This window comes from Cherax quadricarinatus, unplaced genomic scaffold (genome assembly GCF_038502225.1).
Source record: "Cherax quadricarinatus isolate ZL_2023a unplaced genomic scaffold, ASM3850222v1 Contig1997, whole genome shotgun sequence".
NCBI lineage: Eukaryota > Metazoa > Arthropoda > Malacostraca > Decapoda > Parastacidae > Cherax > Cherax quadricarinatus.
Genome location: NW_027197023.1, coordinates 55,431 through 66,718, shown reverse-complemented (window position 1 = coordinate 66,718; position 11,288 = coordinate 55,431). Strand labels below are relative to the sequence as shown.

Genomic DNA, 11,288 nt, shown 5'->3' with positions numbered 1-11,288 from the left:
ATGTTACAACATTTATAATTCTTTTTTTTCAACAAACCGGCTGTATCCCACCAAGGCAGGCCATTTATAAATATACACTCGTATAGGAATAAATTATCACTCATGAGACACACAAGGTAACTAGTACTGGCATATGCACAGTACAGCAGAGTTCCTACTTATGAGGCTTAGCACTTATGACAATGGGAATTTGGAACCAATTATTATATTCTTAGGTGTAAATAATATATTTTTCTCAGTTTTTACAAAATGCATTTAAACTCTGTTTAGGTTCATGCATAAAGCATGTACGGAAAACTCATATTTGTTTAGTAAAGATTGTTCAAAAACTTAAGATTTAATATTTATGTTGCATTGGTACATCATTGGTTGACAGATCTGGTGGAGGTTGGTGTAGTATTAAGGTGGGATGGGTTGGTTGTTGGCCTGGTGGGGGAGGCCCCCAATCAGCACAGCTAGCTGTGTTATTTACATGTTTGATAAACAGTTGGACTAATAAAGAACACTACACAATGACAACAATCACCCTCACACCCACTCTTACCTACTCTCACATAAACCCTCTCTTACCCTCTATTTGCTAAATCAACCATGTAAAAAAAAAAATCATTGAAACAGAGTGAAGCAGAAGAGCATGCCTTTCTTGCTATACTCACCTCATGAAAGACAAAACCGAAATATCACTGATGGTTCTTTCTGTGTGACGTTTATACCATTCCTCAAGAAGACAGATACTGGGGTTGAGATTATGCTGCGCAAGTGATTGTATGAGCAGCAATATTTCGCTGGAGTTTTCCTAGAATTAAACATAAATATCAGCTAGAGACTTTTAGAAATATGTATCTCATAAATTAGTATTTTGTAAGTTAGTACCTTGTAAATTAGCATCTTGTAAATTAATATTCTACAAACAACAATTATGATTTTCATTGTAATTTGTGAAAATAAGAGCAGTTTTTAAATAAACTATTAGTGCCTGAATTCTAAAGGAGGAGTGAGGATGTTACAACCTGGAGGGTCATATGAACTTTGATGTCAGCATTTGACCACTCAGCATGTGGCTTAGTGGTCAAAGGTGTCTTGTAAAGAATTATGCCACCTTCCAAACGTGGGTTTGAATCCTGCTGACTGCAGTCTTTCACTGTATATACCTTCACTTGTTTCTGCATGGTGCACTGATATAATTTTAAACTGAGAAATTAAGAAGTGATTATATTATATTTCCTGTATAAATATTTCTGAAACGGCTCCATTTTTCAATACTGAAAAAGGAACCTCCTCATTTTCCAACATTAAAAAAACAGCCCCATTTTCCAATATTAAAAAGGAGCTGTAAATATATTAGAAGAGATGTTATAGGTAATACTGAGTTAATGATATTACCCAAAACATTTTTTGTATCATTTTACCTCCATAAACACTGAATGAAAAATACAGTTACCTTCTTCAGACCAACTTTTAGAAAAGTAAAGACCATTTCTATTATTATCTGAGTGAGAGAGAGAGAAATGTCATCACTTGTGGTGATCATCTCGACTGTGTTGCCTGCACCAACGTCTTCGTCTGCAGACACAAAATCCTTGAGCACCCTGCACTTGAGGTAAGCCTGTTGCACATCTATAGAAGTTTCTGCCCAAGTGGCTTGCAGCTCAAAAGCAATCCATTTCTCAAGAGGAATCTGGTAAAATATACAATAATTAGAATACATTTTACCAAATATGGATGAAGTATCGCAATTTAGAGGGTTATTCAAACTGTGATGTCTATACACTTCGTGGAAAAAGGATACAAAACAATGCTTTTTGCAAACATTTTTCTTCAACACAAAGGCCGCTTCTCACATAGGTAAGATGACTCAAAGAAGAAAATGTGCTCACCGTCAATCAACCCCTAGCTGTCTTTTAGATGTGCACGGATATATTAATTTAAATACTCAAGTGCAACATCCCACCCAAATCTATTCGCAGGAAAAACAAAAAATTCTACTGCAGTGGCTACTGCCTACCACAGTAACGTGACCCAAAGAAAGAAACACCTTCACCATTATTTATTTAATAGCTGTCTTGCCTACAAATATTTATCTAAACTTCTTTCTTTCAACAAACCGGCCGTATCCCACCGAGGCGGGGTGGCCCAAAAGGAAAAATGAAAGTTTCTCCTTTTACATTTAGTAATATATACAGGAGAAGGGGTTACTAGCCCCTTGCTCCCGGCATTTTAGTCGCCTCTTACAACATGCATGGCTTACGGAAGAAGAATTCTGTTCCACTTTCCCATGGAGGTAAGAGGAAATAAACAAGAACTAGTAAGAAAATAGAAGAAAACCCAGAGGAGTGTGTGTATATATATGCTTGTACATGTATGTGTAGTGTGACCTAAGTGTAAGTAGAAGTAGCAAGACGTGCCTGAAATCTTGCATGTATATGAGACAGAAAAAGAAGACATCAGCAATCCTACCATCGTGTAAAACAATTACAGGCTTCCGTTTTACACTCACTTGGCAGGACGGTAGTATCTCCCTGGGCGGTTGCTGTCTTCCAACCTACTACCTAGAATTTATCTAAACACATACAGAAAATATTTCATGAGGAAGTGGATAAGAATTCTTCCTCCATAAGCCATGTGTGTCATAAGAGGTGACTAAAATACTGGGATTAAGGGGCTAACAACCCCTTCTCCAGTATAAAAACAAGTTTCTTTTTTTTTTAATTTAGTAATTTATACTGGAGGGGTTACTAGCCCCTTTTTTAAAAAAAAAAAAAAAATATTTCATTTTTCTTTTTAGGTCACCCTGCCTTGGTGGAATACAGTCGGTGTCAAAACATCCAGGTCTCGATTAGTGTGAGTTCAAAGAGTGCGAGCTTTGCTTTAGTGCAAAATTAATTTACCCTTAAACTGTCCAAACGTAGATCTACATTCGCTCGCATAGCACTCCGAACGTAGATCTACATTTTTCTTTACATGCTTTCTTATGGAGAAAAATCAAGGTTGGAGTGCTATGCGTGAAACCATAGATCTACGTTTGGACAGTTTAAGGGTTAATGCTAGTTTTTTGCCCCAAAACTCTTCAAATCACGTGCAAAAACTATATATAATTTGAACTGTGCGGATTTGATAATAGTATAATAATATATTAAATTCTACAAGTACATGTACAAGGAATAAAGGCCTAGCTGACATGAATGACATACTACTACATAGAAAGCCCTTTGTTATGCAGAGCATTTCAGGCAAATTAGGTCAATTTTGTCCCAAGATGTGACCCACACCAGTCGACTAACACCCAGGTACCCATTTACTGATGGGTGAACACAGACAACCGGTGTAAGGAAACATGCCTAATCTTTCTACCCTTGCACTGGCTGTACAGTTCATTGTTCAGCGAGTGTTTAAATATCACTATTAATAGCCATCAATATTGTTCACCCACATTATTCAGTCTTTCAATAATATAAGATAATATAAAACTAAATCTTCTATACAATATATCAATAAGATGATGATCTAGTGTACAGAGAGCATTTTTCATTGTTAATTGATGTGGCAGTCAAAGCACCATAAACATAATGATGACAATCTGAATATAAAAATGCCTCAGTAAAAATAGGGAAAACACCTGAGTGCTTTCGTGTGCTTACATACATCTCCAGATGTGTGTGTAAGAACATGAAAGATCTCAGGTGTTCTTATTTTCACTGTTATTTTTATATATTTGCAATCATAAATAAATAATCTTTATTTCTACAAGTACATGATGCAACTTATGCAGACTACAGCTGACACTAATGACATACTACTACATAGAAAGCAGGTGTTATGCAGAGGATTTCAGGCAAATGAAATCAATTTTGTCCCCAAGACATAACCCAGACCAGTCAATAACACTCAGGTACCTCTTTTACTGCTAGGTGAACAGGGACAGCAGGTGTCTTAAGGAAACATGTCCTAATGTTTCCACCCCTACCGGAGATCGACCCCCAGACCTCAGCATGTGAACTGAGTGCACATGCTTATATGAAATGGTAAACACAAGGGTTGTCATTGTGCACAAGAACTGGTGGTGGATCATCTCTGTCTGCTAAGAGTTTACCCAAAGAAGAGCAATCTTAAATATACTCAGGATGAAACACCAATATCTAACAATCAATACCACTTAAAACCATATCTAACAGCAATCTTCTGGACATACCTTGTGTTGTTGTATGCAAGCAGCTGTCTGCTGGAAGTAAAGTTCAGAACACCTAGGTACATCACAGCCTTCAAGACACAAATACACATCGGCCACTGTTTTTTCTCTCTCGTCTAAATAGGATATAAAAATTATTAAATAAAATCAGTGATTATAATCTGGTAATAATTACAAGGATTTTGTATAAAAAAATAAGGGTAGGTAATTGACACACATGCACTGATCAAGACAATTATTAGGGAAATATTTTCCATGGTAAATGTCTAGAACTGTTCAAACGAGTCTTTTACCTACGACATTAAATAATAAAGTAAACAACCCTGAGATATGATCAATTTTTATCTTATTACATTTTATATTGATTTAGTCTATGTCTGATAACTTGTTGCCCCTGAAGATTGACTTGGAGTAGTGGCTCGTGTCAAGTATTCCCCAAATTTTTCTCATGTATGCGAGTGTTTTAAAACTTGAGAACTTTGTCAAAATAATTGTTTTTTTTTTTTAACAAACTGGCCATCTCCCACTGATGTAGGGTGACCCAAAAAGAAGAAACACTTTAGCCATCATTCACTCCATGACTTTCTTGCCAGAGAAGTGCCAACACTACAGTTCAAAACTGCAAATATCCCCATCCCTCCTTCAGAGTGCAGGCACTGTACTTCCCACCTCCAGGACTCGAGTCTGGCTAGCCAAATAATTTACATGTTTAGCAAATAAAAATACAAACATTTATTCCACACGGTGAAATTCACATAAGTAAAGAGCATAAAACTACATTAATAAACAATAACAGGTGTAAATGATAATGGGGGCCCTTTCATTGAATTCTGTATAGAAAGGGGTTTCGTTACAGGTAATACATATGTGAAGAAAGAGAGGATAAATAAGTATACATAATGTGACATAGGGCATAATGGCAGTACTTTGCTGGATTATGTATTGGAAGATAAAAGACTTTTGAGTAGACTTCAGGATGTACATGTTTATAGAGAGGCCACAGATATATCAGATTACTTTTTAGTTGTAGCTACAGTGAGAGTAAAAGGTAGATAGGATACAAGGAAAATAGAAGCAGCAAGTAAGAGAGAGAGGTAAGGGTTATAAACTGGAGGAGGAGGCAGTTAGGTTAAGATATAAACAACTATTGAAGGCTAAATGGGCTAGTGAGAGTATAGGCAATGGGGTCAAAGATGTATGGGGTAGGTTTAAGAATGTAGTGCTAGAGTTTTCAGCAAAAGTTTGTGGTTACAGGAAAGTGGGTGCGGGAGGGAAGAAGAACGATTGGTGGAATGATGATGTAAAGAAAGTAGAAAATGAGAAAAAGTTAGCATGTGAGAGGTTTTTACATAGTAGTAGTGATGCAAGAAAGGAGGAATATATGAAGAGAAAAAGAGAAGCTAAGAGAGTGGTTAAGCAATGCAAGAAGAGAGCAAATGAGAGAGTGAGTGAGATGTTATCAACAAATATTGTTGAAAATAAAAAAAATTTTGAAGTGAGATTAATAAGTTGAGGAAGCCAAGGGAATGAATGGATTTGATAGCTTAAAATAGGAGAGAAGAGTTACTAAATGGAGAGTTAGGGGTACCAGGAAGATGGAGGGAATATTTTGAGGAATTGTTAAATGTTGATGAAGATAGGGAAGCTGTGAAGTCATGTAGAGGGCAAGAAGGAATAACATCTTGTAGGAGTGAGGAAGAGCCAGTTGTGAGTGTGGGGAAAGTTCAGGAGGCAGTGGGTAGAATGAAAGCGGGTAAGGCAGCTGGGATTGATGGGATAAAGACAGAAATGTTAAAAGCAGGTAGGGGATATAGTTTTGGAGTGGTTGGTACTTTTATTTAATAAATGTATGGAAGAGGATAATGTACCTAGGGATTGGCAGAGGATATGCATAGTTCCTTTGTATAAAGGCAAAGGGAACAAAAGAGAGTGCAAAAATTATAGGGGAATAAGGCGGGGTAGGGGTTGTCCTCGAAAAGGTTGGAGGGAGGGGGTAAAGGAGGTTTTGTGGGCAAAGGGCTTGGACCTCCACCAAGCGTGCGTGAGCCTGTTAGATAGGAGCAAATGGAGACGAATGGTATTTGGGACTTGACGAGCTGTTGGAGTGTGAGCAGGGTAATATTTAGTGAAGGGATTCAGGGAAACCAGTTATTTTATGTAGCCAGACTTGAGTCCTGGAAATGGGAAGTACAATGCCTGCACTTTAAAGGAGGGGTTTAGGATACTGGCAGTTTGGAAGGATATGTTGTGTATCTTTATACATACATACTTCTAAACTGTTGTATTCTGAGCACCTCTGCAAAAACAGTGATTATGTGTGAGTGAGGTGAAAGTGTTGAATGATGATGAAAGTATTTTCTTTTTGGGGATTTTCTTTCTTTTTGGGTCGCCCTGCCTCGGTGGGAGATGGCCGACTTGTTAAAAAAAAAAAAAAGTAAAGTCTGTTGAGTATACCTGGTAAAGCATATGGTAGAGTTATTATTGAAAGAGTTAAGAGTAAGATGGAGAGTAGGATAGCAGATGAACAAGGAGGCTTTAGAAAAGGTAGGGAGTGTGTAGACCAAGTGTTTACAGTGAAACACACAGTATTCAGATAAAGGTAAAGAGGTTTTTGTGGCATTTATGGATTTGGAAAAGGAATATGACAGGGTGGATAAGGGGGCAATGTGGCAGATGTTGCAAATGTATGGAATAGGAGGTAGGTTACTGAAAGCAGTGAAGAGTTTTTACGAGGATAGTGAGGTTCAGGTTAGAGTATATAGGAGAGAGGGAGATTATTTCTCAGTAAATGTAGGCCTTAGACATGGATTTGTGATGTCACCATGGTTGTTCAATATATTTATAGATGGGGTTGTAAAAGAAGTGAATGCTCAGGTGTTGGCAAGAGGCTTGGGGTTAAAAGAAAAAGACTAACACAAAGTGGGAGTTATAACAGTTGCTGCAGAGACTGATGGATGAGTTTGGTGGGGTATGTAAATGAAGAATATAAGAGAGTGTAAGGTGATGGGGATAACAAAAAAAAATTAGGTGACAAAAGATTGGATATCAGGTTGGAGGGAGAGAGCATGGAGGAGGTGAATGTTTTTTTTTTTTTTTTTTTAATGTATTCAGATATTTAGGAGTGGACGTGTCAGCAGATGGGTCTATAAAAGATGAGGTGAATCACAGAACTGAAGAGGGGTAAAAGGTGAGTGGTGCACTTAGGAGTCTTTGGAGACAAAGAACTTTGTCTGTGGAAGCAAAGAGGGTAATGTATGAGAGTATAGTTATACCAACACTCTTATATGGTGTGAAACATGGGTGGTCAATGTTGCAACAAGAAGAAGACTGGAAGCAGTGAAGATGTCATGTCTGAGGGCAATGTGTGGTGTGAACATAATGCAGAGAATTCATAGTTTGGAAATTAGGAGGAGGTACGGGATTACCAAAACTATTATCCAGAGGGCCGAGGAGGGGTTGTTGAGGTGGTTCGGACATGCAGAGAGGTTGGAACAAAATAGAATGACTTTGAGAGTGTATAAATCTGTAGTGGAGGGAAGGCAGGGTAGGGGTTGGCCTAGGAAAGCTTTGTTCTAGGGAGGAGCTTGAACTTCCAGCAACTATGCGTGAGTGTATTAGATAGGAGAGAATGGACACAAATGGTTTTTAGAACTTGACATGCTGTTGGAGTTTAAGCAAGGTAACATTTATGAAGGGATTCAGGAAAACTGGCAGGCTGGACTTGATTCCTGGAGATGGGAAGTACAGTGCTTGCACTCTGAAGGAGGGGTGTTAATGCTGCAGTTTTATAATTGTAGTGTAAGCATGCCTCTGGCAAGGTAGTAATGAAGTGAATTACGATGAAAGTTTTTCTTTTTCAGGCCACCCCTGCCTTGGTGGGAAACGGCCGATATGTTAATAAAAATATATATAGATATAGGGTGCTATAACACTTAACTATGGTGCTAACTGCTGGAGTATAACAACAACAAGGAGAAAATTCTCAGTCATCTCTTTGTGGTAAAGCCTCCATGGGCTTATAAAGAACCTTCAACATGGAAAAAAAAAAAAAAGCACGAAAGTTTTCAATGTGTATCACCTTGGTGGCTGCTTATAAGTGCCAGCCTTGGGGCAATGCAACAATACAAATTGAGAAGTTCGGCTGGAAGAGAGGGCAACGGAGGTTCTATATTATATGCTTGATCTTCAGTCACTATGGACCACTGCAGCCAAGTATTCAGAATACTGCAAGAACAAGTGTAGAAATGTACATCGATTACTATGTCACTTAAGGATTTAAAATACTGACATTTTTTAATACAGACAGTACTAGTATTAACCCTTTCTCATGTGTAAGTTACAAATTGTAAAACAAAGAAAAACTCTGCTTTCTTCTTCTTCTGGTCATCCTGCCTTGGTGGGAGACAGTTATTGTGCTAAAAAAAAAAAATTGTACTAATATTTATACAATCAAGCTTAAGGTTGGCTTTTTACTGACATTAATACTGAAGTTGATAAGACAAGTAAAGGTGCTCCTTGACTTACGATGGGATTACATTCAGATAAATCCATCGTTAGTCGAAAATATTTTAAGTTGAATATGATATGCTAAATAAGTTATTAAATAACTACTGTCACTGAATAAGTAAATCAACAAATAATTAATGCAAAAAACTAAATACGTACCAGTAATAAAAAGTAACTAAATGAATACAAGTTACGGACTTGCTGCCTTCATGCTAGGTAACTATCTCAATTTCATCTCCAAAGTAATTGCTACTGCACCATCGCAAAGTCAAAATATCATAAGTCAAACCATCATAAGTTGAGAAGCACCTGTTTTTTTTTTTTTTTTTTTTTTTTCAACAAGTCGGTCGTCTCCCACCGAGGCAGGGTGACCCACAAAAAAGAAAGAAAATCCCCAAAAAGAAAATACTTTCATCATCATTCAACACTTTCACCACACTCACACATTATCACTGCTTTTGCAGAGGTGCTCAGAATATAACAGTTTAGAAGTATATACGTATAGAGATACACAACATATCCCTCCAAACTGCCAATATCCCAAACCCCTCCTTTAAAGTGCAGGCATTGTACTTCCCATTTCCAGGACTCAAGTCCGACTATATGAAAATAACCGGTTTCCCTGAATCCCTTCACTAAATATTACCCTGCTCACACTCCAACAGATCGTCAGGTCCCAAGTATCATTCGTCTCCATTCACTCCTATCTAACACGCTCATGCACGCTTGCTGGAAGTCCAAGCCCCTCACCCACAAAACCTCCTTTACCCCCTCTTTCCAACCCTTTCGAGGACGACCCCTACCCCTCTTTCCTTCCCCTATAGATTTATATGCTTTCCATGTCATTCTACTTTGATTCATTCTCTCTAAATGACCAAACCACCTCAACAACCCCTCTTCTGCCCTCTGACTAATGCTTTTATTAACTCCACACCTTCTCCTAATTTCCACACTCCGAATTTTCTGCATAATATTTACACCGCACATTGCCCTTAGACAGGACATCTCCACTGCCTCCAACCGTCTCCTCGCTGCTGCATTTACCACCCAAGCTTCACATCCATATAAGAGTGTTGGTACTACTATACTTTCATACATTCCCTTCTTTGCCTCCATAGATAACGTTTTTTATTTTTTTTTTTTTTTTATTATCACACCGGCCGATTCCCACCAAGGCAGGGTGGCCCGAAAAAGAAAAACTTTCACCATCATTCACTCCATCACTGTCTTGCCAGAAGGGTGCTTTACACTACAGTTTTTAAACTGCAATATTAACACCCCTCCTTCAGAGTGCAGGCACTGTACTTCCCATCTCCAGGACTCAAGTCCGGCCTGCCGGTTTCCCTGAATCCCTTCATAAATGTTACTTTGCTCACACTCCAACAGCACGTCAAGTATTAAAAACCATTTGTCTCCATTCACTCCTATCAAACACGCTCACGCATGCCTGCTGGAAGTCCAAGCCCCTCGCACACAAAACCTCCTTTACCCCCTCCCTCCAACCCTTCCTAGGCCGACCCCTACCCCGCCTTCCTTCCACTACAGACTGATACACTCTTGAAGTCATTCTGTTTCGCTCCATTCTCTCTACATGTCCGAACCACCTCAACAACCCTTCCTCAGCCCTCTGGACAACAGTTTTGGTAATCCCGCACCTCCTCCTAACTTCCAAACTACGAATTCTCTGCATTATATTCACACCACACATTGCCCTCAGACATGACATCTCCACTGCCTCCAGCCTTCTCCTCGCTGCAACATTCATCACCCACGCTTCACACCCATATAAGAGCGTTGGTAAAACTATACTCTCATACATTCCCCTCTTTGCCTCCAAGGACAAAGTTCTTTGTCTCCACAGACTCCTAAGTGCACCACTCACTCTTTTTCCCTCATCAATTCTATGATTCACCTCATCTTTCATAGACCCATCCGCTGACACGTCCACTCCCAAATATCTGAATACGTTCACCTCCTCCATACTCTCTCCCTCCAATCTGATATTCAATCTTTCATCACCTAATCTTTTTGTTATCCTCATAACCTTACTCTTTCCTGTATTCACCTTTAATTTTCTTCTTTTGCACACCCTACCAAATTCATCCACCAATCTCTGCAACTTCTCTTCAGAATCTCCCAAGAGCACAGTGTCATCAGCAAAGAGCAGCTGTGACAACTCCCACTTTGTGTGTGATTCTTTATCTTTTAACTCCACGCCTCTTGCCAAGACCCTCGCATTTACTTCTCTTACAACCCCATCTATAAATATATTAAACAACCACGGTGACATCACACATCCTTGTCTAAGGCCTACTTTTACTGGGAAAAAATTTCCCTCTTTCCTACATACTCTAACTTGAGCCTCACTATCCTCGTAAAAACTCTTCACTGCTTTCAGTAACCTACCTCCTACACCATACACTTGCAACATCTGCCACATTGCCCCCCTATCCACCCTGTCATACGCCTTTTCCAAATCCATAAATGCCACAAAGACCTCTTTAGCCTTATCTAAATACTGTTCACTTATATGTTTCACTGTAAACACCTGGTCCACACACCCCCTACCTTTCCTAAAGCCTCCTTGTTCATCTGC

The 11,288-nt window shown here is 38.8% G+C and overlaps 1 protein-coding gene across 2 annotated transcripts in view; it reads right to left on the bottom strand.

The window, feature by feature from the left end:
* Positions 1–656: 656 nt before the first annotated feature.
* The window catches only part of LOC128698218 (uncharacterized), a gene marked incomplete at its 3' end in the record, with an annotated part of 62,762 nt that continues 52,130 nt past the window's right edge, over positions 657–11,288 (bottom strand). For both annotated transcript variants that reach the window (XM_070081227.1, XM_070081228.1), the window contains 4 exon segments: positions 657–796; positions 1,442–1,678; positions 4,190–4,302; positions 8,265–8,410. In XM_070081227.1, the coding sequence (XP_069937328.1) occupies positions 657–796; positions 1,442–1,678; positions 4,190–4,302; positions 8,265–8,410 (636 nt within the window).